The sequence below is a fragment of the Desmodus rotundus genome, chromosome 1, assembly GCF_022682495.2.
Source record: "Desmodus rotundus isolate HL8 chromosome 1, HLdesRot8A.1, whole genome shotgun sequence".
NCBI lineage: Eukaryota > Metazoa > Chordata > Mammalia > Chiroptera > Phyllostomidae > Desmodus > Desmodus rotundus.
This window is the reverse complement of record NC_071387.1, coordinates 150,318,887-150,334,517: the sequence shown is the minus strand read 5'-3', so window position 1 is coordinate 150,334,517 and position 15,631 is coordinate 150,318,887. Positions and strand designations below refer to the sequence as shown.

The 15,631-nt window shown below is 36.1% G+C and overlaps 1 protein-coding gene across 7 annotated transcripts in view; it reads right to left on the bottom strand.

Moving 5' to 3' along the window:
• SKIC3 (SKI3 subunit of superkiller complex) overlaps positions 1–15,631 on the bottom strand; it is a 126,175-nt gene that overhangs the window by 47,799 nt on the left and 62,745 nt on the right. For all 7 annotated transcript variants that reach the window (XM_045197929.3, XM_024563644.3, XM_024563646.4 and 4 more), the window contains 10 exons: positions 15,252–15,343; positions 14,762–14,837; positions 13,983–14,123; positions 10,975–11,073; positions 10,757–10,865; positions 4,630–4,770; positions 3,736–3,837; positions 2,787–2,926; positions 564–650; positions 375–478 (listed from right to left, as the gene is read on the bottom strand). In XM_045197929.3, coding sequence (XP_045053864.2) covers positions 375–478; positions 564–650; positions 2,787–2,926; positions 3,736–3,837; positions 4,630–4,770; positions 10,757–10,865; positions 10,975–11,073; positions 13,983–14,123; positions 14,762–14,837; positions 15,252–15,343 — 1,091 coding nt within the window. The remainder of the gene's footprint in view (positions 1–374; positions 479–563; positions 651–2,786; positions 2,927–3,735; positions 3,838–4,629; positions 4,771–10,756; positions 10,866–10,974; positions 11,074–13,982; positions 14,124–14,761; positions 14,838–15,251; positions 15,344–15,631) is intronic.

Below are 15,631 nucleotides of genomic sequence, written 5' to 3'. Positions count from 1 at the left end.
AAGGGAGAGCAAGAAACATCAAGGTGAGAGAGGAACATCAGTTGGTTGCCTCCTGTAAGCTCTTGGACCAGGGATAGTAGGCATCTGGGCCAGGGACTGAACCCAGAACCTAGGTCTGTTCCCCGACCAGGAATCGAACCTGCAACCTTTCGGTTACAGGACGACCCTCCAACCAACTGAGCCACACTGGCCAGAGCTGCTAAATACATTTCTTAAAAATACTTACATAAATACTTAAATACTTACATAATAAAGCTTACATAGATCAAATTTATACAAAACTGGATCTTTATAAGTCCATTTATTTTGAATTTCTGAAAAATTTAATAAACTAAGATATGACTTGCTTCTATGAGCAATTTATATATCCTTACCATTTTTCTGCTTGTAGATAGTCCTTTTTGGTAAAATGAATAAAACCCTCCAGAGCATGAGCTTCAGCTAGGTCAGGGTAAGAAGAGAGAACATCTTCCATAACCTATAATGTAGATAGCTGTCAATTCCATACCCAAATAAAAATCACATTAAAAAAAAAGACTTCATTTTGAATGGAAAAAACCAACCTTTGAAGCTTCATCTAATGCGCCTTTGTTCAGATAGGCCAAGCTTTTAAGAACCAGAAGTCCTGGGATGTTATTTGCATCAGAAATCTTGAAAGCAATGGGAAAGAATTGCTATAAATATCCTTCAATACAATGCAGCAATGCTGACTTTAATTAAAGAATAACCACACAACGAGCACAGAATAAAGACACAGAGGTCCTGATTTCTATCACTATTCCCACTTTCATTCTCTGTTACCTTTTTATTAGGAGAAATTTCAACCACATAAAAAAATTAGAGAACAGTATAATAGAACCAACCACATGTACTCATCATCCAGCTTCAAAATTAACTCAAAGCCAATCTTTTCTTCTCGATAGCTCCACCCATTTTACTATGCCCCTGCTTAGATCATCCCACATATTTTGTAACTTTTTATCTGATACTTCAGCATCTATATCTAAAAATTAAGTTCCTGTTTAAATAACATAATCATACTACCATTATTAACACCTAAACAAAACCAATACATCATCAACATCATTAAATAATTAGTGTTTAAAGTCTCAGTTGTTTCATAATATATTTGAATAATTTATTTTAATCAAAATCTAAGTAAGGTACATAAATTCAAAGTCACTAATAGGTCTATTAAGTCTCTTAATCTCTAGTTTTCCCTTCTGTCTCTTTTTTTCCCCCATTACAGTTTAACTGTTGAAGAATATGGGCCATTTTTCAGTTTCTCGTAATCTCATTTTGCTGAATGTACTGTCATGGTATGGACATGTTCCTTGGCCTCTGTATCTTCTGTAAATTGGATCTAGAACATAATCCAGGTTTGATGTTTGGGCAAGAATACCTCATGTGTACTTGCACTTGGTTATGTCTAGTTGTCTTTCTTTTCGTGATGCTAAGCAGCCATTGATAATCAATGCCTACATCTATTCATTCAGTACAAATTGGAAAAAATGGTGATTATTTTTCTCATTCTATCATTCATTTGTGGAACCCTAAGCCAAGAGAAATTTCCCCTCCTCTCATTATCTATTGATTATTCTTAGGAAAAGTCATACAGAAAAAGCAGGAAGAGTTTTAGGAATAGTCATTCAGAAAAAGTCAGACAGAAAAAAGAGAAAATACCTTAATTCTTTTCACTTGGTTGCTTAGCATCCTTCAAAGCTTTTACTTTATTGAGGATGTTTTGTTGATTTTTTGTATAATGAACACATGGATTTAAACACATTTGATGTCTTTCAATCCACTGCAATAATTGGTACTCAAAACTGTCTGCTCTTCAGCCATTGGCAATGAATCCATGCCGATTCCTGAGCCCCTGACACAAAGCTGGGGTTCTTTTATAGTTTCCTTGCTTTCTAGCACTATAAGATGTTCTGGGTTCACCCTGTACATTTTCTATCTCAGACCTGGACTTGGCCAATTCCCCAAAGAACTTTTGTTTTCTTCTTTAAAAAAAAAAAGTATTGGAAAAACCTCTACAGAACATTCACACAAAACACATTATTGGTGAGAAGGAAAGTAGAAAATAAAACAAGATATGAGTTCCTGAAGGTTGCTGACAATTCTTCTCATTTCAAAGAAATAATATGAAATGCAAAAGCCTTCTGAAATATATAAAAAATGACCTTTAAAGTCAAAACCTTGCAATATACTGAGTAATATAATTTTAATTTTAGATAAAAAATCCTTTCATGTGACAAAAATCTTTAAAGGTACTATGTTGTTATAATTAATGATTTACCAGTTAAGTTTTTTTGCTAGGGCATTTCAAATTGCTTGGAACAAAAACATTAAGAAATCCGTTTCATTCTTAAATATCAATCTTCCTCTGTGTGTTTTATTGAATAAAACAAATAACATTCTCTACCATGGAGCTACCAGTGTCCTTAGTTATTCCTGTCAATAACCAATAAAATATTTTCCGTAAGAAAAAATTTAGAATCCCAAATTAGTAATAATCAAGTAGTACCCTAAGAGAGAGAAAAGAAAAGAGAATAAGAGCAAGAGCTAAAGAAAGAAATTGCATCATATGAAGTGAGTACTGTAAGTACTTAACCAAGAAGCTTCTATTTGTGTGAATGATTCACAAAAGTACAGATGCGGTGAATTCATACCTCTAACACAAAATCCATGTAAGAAAACATTTGTGTTAAGGAAAAAGTGGTTGATGCCTGGTTGATTGGAAACTAATTAAGTTAAAGGGGGAAATTCAATGACAAGACTACCTGATCAAGAGTACAAATTGCTTCCTCTGAGGATTCATTATCGGAGAGTTTAATCAAAGCCTCTGCTTTCAAACGAAGACAAAGATTCTTCTGATGAAGGCTGCCTCCAGACGCACCAAGCTTATCTATCTTCTTCAGAGCTGACAAAATTAAGGACATCTGAATGAAGACAACCATACCACTTCATTTTTTTCCTTTTTAAGGGAGATATATATTAAATTATATGAATAAATTGTCAAAAATATACATGAAGAAAATTCAAAGCCAAGTATGAATGCTTCCCTGAACTCTTTATGGAAAAATCTGAATTTGAAACAGAACAGTTCTCAATTTAAAATCTTTATCTTCTTATAACATAATAAAACTGAACATCCTGAAATACAACTGCTATCCCTATCTGCTGCATTACAAAGGTTATCCTTAGCCAATGTATCTGTAACAAACAACAAACTAAGGATACTGGAAGGGAAAGAAGCTGCATTAGAACGGACCAGGGTGACCCATTTCTCAACTACAGAGGCTAGGCCACCAGCTGTATCAGAGCAGTGAATCTCTTCTTGTGGCTATCCCACGCCATTCAAATAGGCTCTCAGACGCCTTTCCGTATCTACATCAGAGGAATCAAGAACTAGGGGAGGCGCTAGGACATACCAGCAACTTCCTTGTTACAAAGACAGTGTACCACTATGCAAGCCAATTCTTACCGTCAAAATTCCAAGAGTCAAAAACCTTCGATAAATATTCATTGTCAGTTAAACAATAAATACACTAGTACACATGCATAGAGACTTAGCATTTTTTAATCTCAATGAAATTTAAATTAGTTGGCAAGTTCAAATACAAAAAATAGCAGTCTTTAAGATGTATCTGTTTTTTTTTTAAACCATTATCTTTCTCCTTTAAGCTGAAAAGAAACAGGATTGGCCACACTTAAAGATGTCAGGAATACCTTGATTGCATGAAAGAACAGATTCCTTAGGTCTATGCATTTTGACTTGGGCTTCTGCCAGATGATACCATCCATTCGTGCATTGAGGGCTTTCTTTTAATCCTAAAAGGATAAAAGCAAGGAGAAAATCCAAGGTTTCCATGACTACTGAGATGAATGGTACCACCACTACTCTCCAAATCAGACTTCATCCTTTTCCCTCACCTCCCACATCTACTCAGGCACAAAGCCACATGATTCCAGACACAGGTCTGTTTCTGTCCCACCAGGACTTCGGTTCAGACTTCCATCACCTCAATCCCAGATCAGTGTGAGTGCCTGCCATCCACTCAGATTCACTCTCTACACTGTGATGAGAGTATTTCTAAAACTACAAACGGAATTGTGAAATTCCCTACTTAAAACCTTCCACTGGTTCCCTGATGCCCTTAGAATGCTTACAAGGTTTGCATGGCTCTTCTCCAGCTTCAATTCTTGCCCCTCCCTCCTCCCACACTTCACTCGCCAATCTGGCCAACTACAAGCAGGTCCCTGAATACCAGCTTTCCTCTAACCTCAGGCTACTTCATTTCTTGGCCTGATATTCTCCTCCCACCACTGGGCTTATATTTGTCATTCAGATCTCAGTTTGAACGTAAGGATAGAGATATTATTATCACTATTTTATAAATGAAGACACTGAGACACAGAGAGTTTAATTAACTTCTCCAAGGTCTTGAAATTAGTAAGTGGCAGAGTTGGAATTCAAACTTAAGCATACTCCAGAGTATGCAAGTTCATTTTTTTTCATTCCTATGTTAAACATAGATTCCTTAAAGAAAAGCCCACAGTCAAATACCTACTGACCGAATAACAACTGTATCTCATGTTACGTGCTATGCACTGTACACTTACCTTCTGTTAAGTTCCTAACAGCATCTTCATACTTTCTGTCTTGTAATGCTATAATGCCTAAACCAATGAGGCCTGGGCCACTTTTTGAATCCATTTCCACTAGTCTGCAACAACACTGCCGTCCTTCAACAGTAAGATTTCCTGGAATTAAAAGAGAAAGTTATTAGCATACATATACCAAATTTCTAAGCATCAAAACCTATATATAATTTAAATCTCAAAAGCTGTCTTAGAAAAGAAAATGAAATGGCTACTAAAATTGCACCTTCAATTTCTACCCATCTGAATCAAAACTCTCTTACTGCATGGAAACACAATTCACGACAGACTCTTCCGGCTACATAGACTGTTCTCATTAGGGAAAACACCCCTGGGATAAAAAGGGAAGAAGCCAATCATGTATCTTTCCATGAGCATCCATACTTAGAGTACCTAAAAACTGCACACCGGTAAGAAAAGTGTGGATAGGTACTAGAAAATAGTTTCCAAAAGGCTAGGATGAACACAAAAACCTATTAAAACAAGGTAAACTTTCCTGACATGTTCCTGTTTGCTAACATCTGGGAGCACAATTATAGAAAGAAAAAGAGAATTGGGAGGATTACATTCATGTTTAGCTCTGTGCCACACATTCTTTACATACGACCACATGGGACTTGGAGGAATTCTCTGCAGTGTTCCCAAAAGCCATCGGCAGTAATAACACAACTGACCCTGTGTCAGGGCACAAGGAATATTCCAGCTTCAACCCTCAATTCCCCTCTCCCCCACACTAATTCCTGATCAAAGTATTAGCTAAATAAATGTAGATGATGACGATAGGAAATTGATTTCATTATTTTTGAATAGACAAATTTATTTAACTTATCTGATCTTTTTTAACATTTAAAAGATTCCAAGATTCCAGATTTAATGACTTTAAAACAGTTTGACTATTTTGTTTTTATTCCTCAATAAAGTAAGCCAGACTTGGGGCTGATGAATACTAACTAAATCTCCATGGATAAATGTATTCTGAAGAGATTCAGGGTAGATGCCAAGTAATACCTATGAGAACTCTGTTTCCTAAAGTTTACTACAAAAAGTGAGTTTTTTTAAAAAAAACTATTTCATTTCTCACATCCCAAAGAAACTGATCACTGCTATAGAATTTTTCTTTTAAATAAACCATGCTGTTAGAAAAAACATCATGGACTCAATTCTTTATTTTCAAATATTTCTAGAACACAAAATCTTAAGCTCTTTTCTCTTTGGATTGAAGAACCAAGCTTTATTATCCCCCCTAATTTCAGCAACAGAGCAAAATAAAATAAATAAAAAAGTCATTTAGCATGAAATAGCATTCATCAGATGACAACTGTGAAAGCTATTCACTACTTGTTAATGTGAAGCTTTATAAACGGAGTCATTTTGAAAATCAGTCTTCCAGTCTCAACATGCAAAGGGGAACAAAGAAGGATGAAATATATTTGTCCCCAGTGAAAGAGAACCCAGTAATTAACTCCTGTCAAGCAGCAAATTTCACAGATACTAAAGTACTCTGGGGGAGGATAGAGACCTTAGAATTTTCAGTTCTTAATACACAGAAAATTTGGTTTAGAGGAGCAATAAAAAGAAAAATAGAAGTCATTAAGCAGTACTACTCTACTTCCGCTCTAGAATATTAATTCTTTAGAATGTACTTAAGCCTAAATTGCTCTATTCCACAAGTTCTTACAACCCAAACTGAGCAGGGAAAGCACTCTTCCTTGTGTACCATATACGCGAACACCCCCCACCCCATCTCCCCTTTGCCAGGACATCGACCTCTCTTTCTTCCAATCCTGCAAAATACCCACCCCAAACCCTTGTCAAGAACTTTTTTTTCACATAAATCAACACACTCTTCATCAGTCAGCATAATCCCCTTGCTACCTCTTTATTAGAAACTTAGTCAAACACTGAATTTAGGTACAAAACTCTGATGACTCTTCGTTGATCGCGTTTCATCTATATTTTTATAGGCTTTTGGAATATAAGGACCATGTTTACTCAACAAATCCATTGTATAAGCATAAATGTACTTATTGAAAAAGCATTCAATCAGTTCTCAGGAAGAAATTTCTAAGTATCCTCTGGGGCCATTTGGCACATGAGCAGGTAAAGAATGAGGAAAAGGTACAAACCACTGACAGCTGAATGGGCACAGACAGAAAAGAGTAAACATTAGTCATTAATTTCTTACTAGCAATTTTAACAGTAGAAAATGGGACAGAGAGGGATGCGTACCAGAGGCAACACCATAATCAGTCCACTTATATAGGAAACACATTGGGGACACATGTTAAAATTTGAAGAAACTGGGTGATTTTGAAACTATGCTTCCTATCAGCAAAATACATACACACGCTCACTCACAAGCATACTCTTTGTACCGAGGCAAAGTTTCTTAGCCAGCCTCATCCTCCTTGACCTCAACGCACTGTTCATAATGTTAACTAGTCCTTTCTTCTTAAAACCCTCCTGCCACGTGATTCTATTGCAATTCTCCTCCTCCTCTAAAAGCTTTCTTTCCCTCTACCTGCTTCCTCTTCCTCTCCCTTAATTATAGTCAGTCAAGTCCCTGGACTGCTTTTTTTATACCTGCTAAACACTTCTTCCATCACTGTAATTTTATGTTACAATTCAGTAACTCTGAATTTAAAAGACAATGCTAATAAAGGCCTCCTAATCATAAGTCAGTTACAGACCACTTTTCTGAAATGCTCTTTGGTTGCCTTCTGTGTTGCTTTGCAGGCCCCCAACCTTCCTCCCTGACTTCTCCACTTTCCTGTCCTCTATTTCCCTCTCCCCCTTCTCCCTCCCTTTGCCTCCAAGCTGGCCAGAACTGCACGGGTACAGCTCTCATCTTTTGGCCCTCAGTCTTCCTCTGAAGTCATCCACTACACTTCACTCTCACCTATTGCTGTGTACTGGTTTGATATTTCAAATCCACTTGTTTATGACAAAAAATGAAGTTTTTTAAAGTATATTTTATTGATTATGCTATTATAGTTGTCCCATTTTTTTCCTCCCCTTATCCCCCTCTGCCCTGCACCATCACCCCCCCTTCACCCCCCGCTTAGTTCATGTCCATGGGTCATCCACATAAGTTCTTTGGCTTCTCCATTTCCTACACTATTTGTAATCTCCCCTTGTCAATTTTGTACCTACTATTTATGCTTCTTATTCCCCGTACCTTTTTTCCCATTCTCCCCCTCCCCTTCCCCGCTGATAACCCTCCATGTGATCCCCATTTCTGTGAATCTGTTCCCATTCTAGTTGTTTGCTTAGTTTTTGTTTTTTAAGTTCAGTTGTTGATAGTTTTGAGTTTATTGTCATTTTACTGTTCATAGTTTTGATGAAGTTTTTTTAAAAGTTTCTTTTTCAATTACAATTTATTTTGTATTAGTTTCAGGAGTAGAGCATAGAGTTTAGATAATCCCATCCTTTACAAAGTGATCCCCTCAGTATTTCAAGTACCCATCTGGTACCAAACATAGTTACTACAGTATTATTGATTACATTCCCTATGCTGTACTTTACATCCCCGCGCCTATTCTGTAACTACCAATTCGTACTTCTTACTTCCTTCACTTTTGCACCCAGTGCTCCAACTCCCCTCCCATCTGGCAAGCATCAGTCTGTTCTCATGAGTCTGTTTCTATTTTCTTTGATCATTTATTTTGTTCTTTAGATTCCACATATAAGTGAAATCATCTGGGATTTGCCTTTGTCTGTCTGATTTGTTTATAAGAGTAACATTGTTTTGATACAAGAGAGAAGTAAGATGTGTCAGGGTATCATCTCCTCATCTGTTGTCCCTGATAAGCACTCAGCAGCTCAGCTGCTAAGGGGCACCACTGCGGACATACCCATAAAAAAATATGAAGAAGCAACTACAGCAAGGGAACAATTAGACTATAAACACTGGGAGTCTGTGAGGACTATTCAAAGTGTTCAGTCTGGGCAAGGCGGCCCTGTGCTGATCCAACAGCTCTTCAAAGACCTCTGGGGCATTAGCTCCCACATTGGGGAAAGAGACTCTTTCACCAGCAGTGGTGAAAGCTGTGCAGTGGCCCCTGAAAAGAGAACATCCTGCCAGCCAACACCAGCGCCACGAGTACTGCATTTCCTAAGCAATGTGCTCTAGCAACAAGGCACTTTCGGTGTTTTTGTTTGGCAGCTGGAAGCCTCCTCTCAGTTGGTTAAGCCATCCTTCCCAGAAAAGAGAACCAGCCCGGCAGAAAAGGTACAACACAACTACATTTGGACTGTATTTCTTTCATCTCCCATTGCCTTAAACAATAATGTGACTAATCTATTATTGGTTTGGAGTGTGTAATTCCTTTATTGGCTTCTTAAGAGACCTTATCCCATATGCTACTGGCTTGTGAAATTCCTGCAATAAGCCTGTGTTAAATAAACTGTTGGCAAAGACAAATTCAGTCTCTGAGCATACTTTGCCACCCAAACAAAACACCTACATATAAATTAATCCCAAACCATATGTCTAGCCTTAGTATTGATAGCTCATCTGCAAACCACTGATGGACAATTCCATTTGAATGTCCATCAGCATCTCTCAACAACTTAACTTTCATACAAAGCATTATTCCACAGTAGGCCAACTTTTCAGGAGACCTACAAGTTAAAATTGATTTTCCCTACCTTTACCTCTAAAAGTCTTTCTATTTTTTTTTATTCATTGTTACTTTTAATTGCTACCATGTTCCCAGGATCACTCAGTCTACTTAATCGAATCTATCTTCTACATAATCTCTCCTGCACACCATATTAGTTGAAGAATTCATACTTCATAAATTAATTTAACATGACCCTTCTAATGTTTTCTTTTCTTGTGTTCTTGAAAAGTACTTATGCAAGCCTAAATTCGACTCAAAGTGTGGAAAAAAATATATAAATTGCCAAAAAAAAAAAAAAAACCCAACACTGAAGGTACACCAGGGGAATACAAGTGCAAGTAGGACTTACAAGGGAAAGTTAAAGAGGGGAGAGCTGGGACGGATGCAATGATACTTCCCAAAAGGCCATTTTCCCGGAGGTCCCTGCTACAACAGTTTCCAACCATTTTCCTATTATGAAACATGTGACAGTCATTCATGTACAAAGCATTCCAATGTGTATACTCATTTATAAACAAATAAAAAAATAATTAGTAAAGCTTTTCAGTAATTTACAGTTGCTACCATATGGATGCTGGTACTGCTATTTTTATTTCAATGACTGATTTCCGTGAACTTTGTTCACATCAGGTGAATATAGGCATGAATGGAGTAAGATCCAAATAATTTAAAAACACCTTATCCAGCTCATCTATTAAAACCAAGGACAGAGGCTGCTGTGAAAACCAACACGGTTCCCCTGTAAACTGGCTGAACACCGGCCATGGGCACGACACATCCACGGCTACAGGTTTCAGCAGCACCCGGCAAGCTAGCTGCCGTGGCTTCTCTATTCCCCCAAAAAAGCAGGAACAGGAAACATACACTGAGACACACTCTGGCTTGAATCTGCTCCATTTCATTAAAAGAGTAGGTAATTTGCACTTCATTCCTATATATTGCAGTATTTATAATAATGTACTTGTGACAACCGTAACATCCACGCTGAAAATGCTAATCTTTCACAAAATCCTTTGTGTGACATTTGTAGCCCTATGTAATACAGTCCACCCTACTTAAAGCAAAATATATCTTAGCTATTCCTTCTATTAGCAAATACAATTATTTTACTATTCCCCCAAAACTGCACCAAGCTCCATACCTTTGCTCATGCCATCTGGAGTACATTTTACCTCTTCCTGTTTATCTAATGTTTATGGAAAATTCAAGACCTTCTTCAATCCGCACATTCAAAGAGACTTCACTGATCAACAACTCGTAATTCCTCTGTATCACTATACTTTTCTACACTTATCAGCCTTTTCATGTACGCAAAGACTACACACTGTACTTCTTTTTATACCCAGAAATACTGAAATAATACCTTACACATGGTACACACTAAAACAATTTTTGATGAACAGTAACATCATTCCCACATTCATATACCTCTAGGACATGAAATATAATAAAGAAGAAATTACCTGATTCAATTAAATGCAAACAAAGCACTTCTAATGGATATTGTGCAGTGGGATAGATGTTTATCATTCCTTCACAGGCCTTCTTCAACCTAGCAGTTTCATGAGGAAACTTGAAAATATAAAAGTAAAATAAACTAAGTAGCAACAAAAATATACTTCTGGACACTTTCCCATTTAGAATAGCAAACTCACATTAGAGATTTTAAACATCAACTTACTTTGGATAAACACTGAATGAAATGTCTATAAAGTACTTGATGATCTTCACTAGGAATCTTATCTGATAAGTCCAGTGCATTCTCAAAAGCAGTTAAAAGCTGAAACAAATAAAGAAGAAACTTACCATCTGTAACATATTTAATGACAAGTCTAAAACAGTTGAGTATATAAAACTCAAACAAACTACACTCATTGCAAATGCATTTTATTGTATGGCCCTGGTAATTTCAGTGAAGAAAAACATGTATATGTAAGCTTTGGAATATATTCTGATTCCACTGGCCAGCAGACCGCACTGAACTAATACGGGATAACTACAAATTGGCGACATTAATTTAACAACACAGCCTTATAAGGCTGCTGTTCCTTATGAAGTGGTCAACCGGAGACGTAGTCTTATATGCCAGAGCAGCTGCCACTGCTCAGGTCACTTCTCAGAGATCTCTTCTGAAATCACAGCATGTTCTTTGGAACATCTTTAACAGTACCAAATTTTCAATCTTAAAAATATATTTTAGGAAGTTAAGTTATACTTTTGGTAAAAGAAAACCAGAAATAAATTTTTGTACAATATCATCAACTGACTTTCAAAAAAAACTCCAAAAGAGGACTTCTAAATATGATTTGAGCCAGAACAGCAATACTAGAATCCAAGGCAAGCACTTTAAAGGATACCATTCATTTGGTTATTTAGGTTCTACATTTTAAAAAAGATTTCCCATGACTATAATGAAAACTCGTAATACAGTTCACTATCTCAAATTTTTCTTTATGAATTATGGTAAAAAATCTATATAAATAAGCAAAATTTTACTGCTCTGATGGAGGAGGAGGAGAAGGAAGAAGAGGAGAAACCACTGCTGCCTAACTGCCATACTGGACAGTGTGGCTCAGTTGGTCGGAGCACTGTCTCATAAACTGAAAGGTTGTAGGTTCAATTCCTAGTCAGGGCACATGCCTAGGTTGCAGATTTGGTCCCAGTTGGGGCACCTGCAAGAAGAAACCAATCAACGTTTCTCTTCCTCTCTCTTTTCCTCCCTTCCCCTCTCTTTAAAAATTAAAAGCATGTCCTCCATGTCCTTGGGAGAGGATTATAAAAAAAAAAGCCGAATTTAAACAGTCAAGCACAAGGGTTTTAAAAAAAAAAGCAATGAAATTAATCCACATGGAAAATAGGCAATACATTTGTTTTCTAACACACTTAAATAACCTAGTTATCATTAACAATCAAGGTGAAAGTAACCACCTTTGAAAACCCTTTTATAGTATTTTCAAGAGAAGGCAATGCTTAGGATAAGTATAATTAATTCTCTTTCATGAAGAAGTATAGTACAGATAATACAAAGACATTTTACTTATTTTGGTATATGTTTGATTTTCAGGTGACCTATACTATTTCAGGAAAATAATGAAGTCATAATATGAAGGTATAAGTTAAGAGAACTTGATAAATCATCTTCTAATTTTGTCACTGCTCAATTTTTTCCACAACTAAATCTATACACAGATAAACCCACACACAAACAAATGAGAATCTCGTTCTCACATTCTTACCCACAGCACCTAGCACACTGCCTGACGTTCAGTAGGCTCTTGATAAACATTTTCTGAATCAAGGGATGAACGAACAAGTGAACAAATGAACGCCACACAAAGGAATGAGCTTCTCATCCTGTACAGAGCCTGTCGTTGCTCACATTTTAAATCTCCATTCAATTTAGAAAGTATACTTAGTGGCTATATACTCTAATAAGAAATTAAGTTCACTTTTAAACTTACAAATATAAAAAAGTAGGATAATGGAGATATTTCCCAATTATGGTTCAAAAGTCAGGTTTTCTCAAGTATTTTAAAAATTATTTACAATTACTTCAAAATCTGCACATTAAAAAGGACTATTTCTTTGAATTAGTACCCCAAATGGGAAAGACAAATACCATATGATTTCACTTATATGTAGAATCTACTTAGTAAACTGAACTAACAAGCAAAATAGAGGCAGACTCATAGACAGAGAGCAGCAGGCTGACAGCTCCCGGTTAGGGTGGGGGGTGGTGGGAGGGTTCGAGGGGTGGAGGGATCCAGCAGAAAATGAAAAGGACTCATGGATGTGGACAACAGTGTGGTGATTGAGGGAGAGGGAGGGGTGGGAGATAGAAGAAGGCATATGGGGATAAATGGTAATGGAAAAAAATACAATAAAAATAAACTATTAAAAAAAAAATAAAGGAAAGTATAGCAGTATTATCTAATGAAATAGAGAATATCAACTTCTTCCAGGAAAAAAGACATATATATACTTTAAATACATATAAAAATATACATGTATATATATACTTTAATTTCATTTTTTTTATTGTTATTCAATTACAGTTGTCTGCATTTTCTCCCCATCCCTCCCCCACCCCCACCCTCCCCCTTGGTTTTGTCCTTGTGTCCTTTATAGTAGCTCCTGTAAACCCCTCTCCCCACTATCCCCTCCCCACTCCCCTCTGGCTATTGTTAGATTGTTCTTAACTTCAATGTCTCTGGTTATATTTTGTTTGCTTTTTTCTCTTGTTGATTATGTTCCTGTTAAAGGTGAGATCATATGGTATTTGTCCCTAAAATACTCTAGTTGAATTGTTAAACCTCAAAGTAATTTAGTACTCTTAGTTCATAAATAAAAAGAAACATGTCTTTAAGGTACAACTTTTTAGAAATTATAGCAGTTTTGTAAAGGCCAATTTCATAGCTGTTTTTTTTTTTTTTACAGTGAAAAAGTAACTGATCTCTTGTTGATTCTTAAGGGAATAGAATTCTGATACCCTAAATACTAATTCCACTCTGTCCAGACTTACTTAGTAAAGGACTACAGGCCAATAATTCTGACTTTATCAGGAAGAGCCTCTGAATTTAAAACTGAACATTTATAAAATATCTACTCTGACATACAGTACTTTTTTATATTCTGAACATATCACTGTGCTTCCACGTTCTAAATTCAGGGGAACAAACAGGCCAATACCAACTGCTGGGTCTCATTGTTCTGACCCTCAGCACTCTCAGCCAGCAGCTGAGTCAGCCTCCTCCACAGCTGATGAAGCTCTTGGTTGTCTGCACCTTCCTCTTGCCGTGTCTTTATCAACTTGTGCCATGTTCGGGCCACCTATTAAGGAAATTGAAAATGGTTATTTTATCTTAAATATTAAAAATGTCAATAAAGAAATAAAATCTGTGAATAAAATATTTTATCTGCTAATACATAAAAATAGCAACAGCACAGAACTCTATTACCAACGCCATGAAAACTAAGCTGATTGGGTGAATCTACACAGTGGTTACGTCATTAGCATGACTGAGCTGTCCTAACAGTCCTCCTAACTCACAGCATCAGCTGTGGAGACACCACGAATAGGCTCCTATATTCTACAGGTAATGCTTTCACTTATTTAATTTATTCCTGCAGTTTCAAAAAGGTTCAGAAATTACAATGCCTGAAATTTAAATTCTGATTTACAGTATAGTGATTTTACAGAAATCACTATAATTTGTATTATCCCTCTAAATTTTTTTAATTCCACATTAAATAGCAATTTAAAAAATTTTCCCTTAAGCTAAATGAAAGCCTTCTTCTAGCGATGGTTTTACTAAAAGAAGTATACTGGTGGGGGAGGGAGGTGGGTTCAGCTGGGGTGGGGTGGAGGGATGGGGAGAAAAGGCATACAACTGTAATTGAATAACAATAAAAATTAAAAAAAAAAAAAAAAAAAGAAGTATACCGCCCCCAGAAAATCATTAACCAACCTCCACGTGTTTCTTTTCTTGGTAATACAGATCCACAAGTTTCTTACAGACATCACACCACTTCTGTTTGTCAACTCTTACAATAAAAAAAAAGAATTCTGAATATGACTAATAAAAACAACCAAAGACTTAAAACACCAAAATTAAAATATGTCAATAATATTGTCAGGTACTATTTTAAATCAGAACATACTACATCTTTCATGCTACAGTAAAATTTTATAAAATGAGACTCTCATAAAAAGTTTTAAGAAATATTATTTCTCCTCCATTACACTGACTGAAAATATCAAAGTTCCCAAATTAGTCAATCCTCTTACTAACAGTATTTGATTCTGTTCTCATCACAATCAAGAGATTCTGTTATAAATGCGTAAAAGAAAAATGTTTCCCAATTCCTAGTAAATGTTTGAAGTACTTCTATATAATTTTTATCCAATTTTCTAATTCTTGCTTTTAAAGAAACTGTTCTTTCCCACATATTGATTACCTTTCATAAAGGTCCAGGAGCTTTTTGTAAACACGAGGTAAGTCATCCTTAGCGTTTATCTGATTACATTTCTCATACAGGCTTGCTAACCCCTAAAAGAGGAAGTAACAGAGATTACTCTTCCAAAAACATCTAATGTTCTTACATCTATTTTGCTAAAGTAACAATCTATAAAGATTATTTATGTTAAAGATAATTATAATTAATAAATATGTGTGAGATTTGCATCAAATAATTTGAGATGGAGGGAGTAGGTGAAAGCTTAGATGAAAAAAAGTGGCTGTGAGAGGATTTCAGCTGAAGCTGGATGGTGGATATAGAAGGCCTCATGCCATTTTCTCTCCTTTTGAAAATATATTTGAAGTGTTTCACAACAAAAA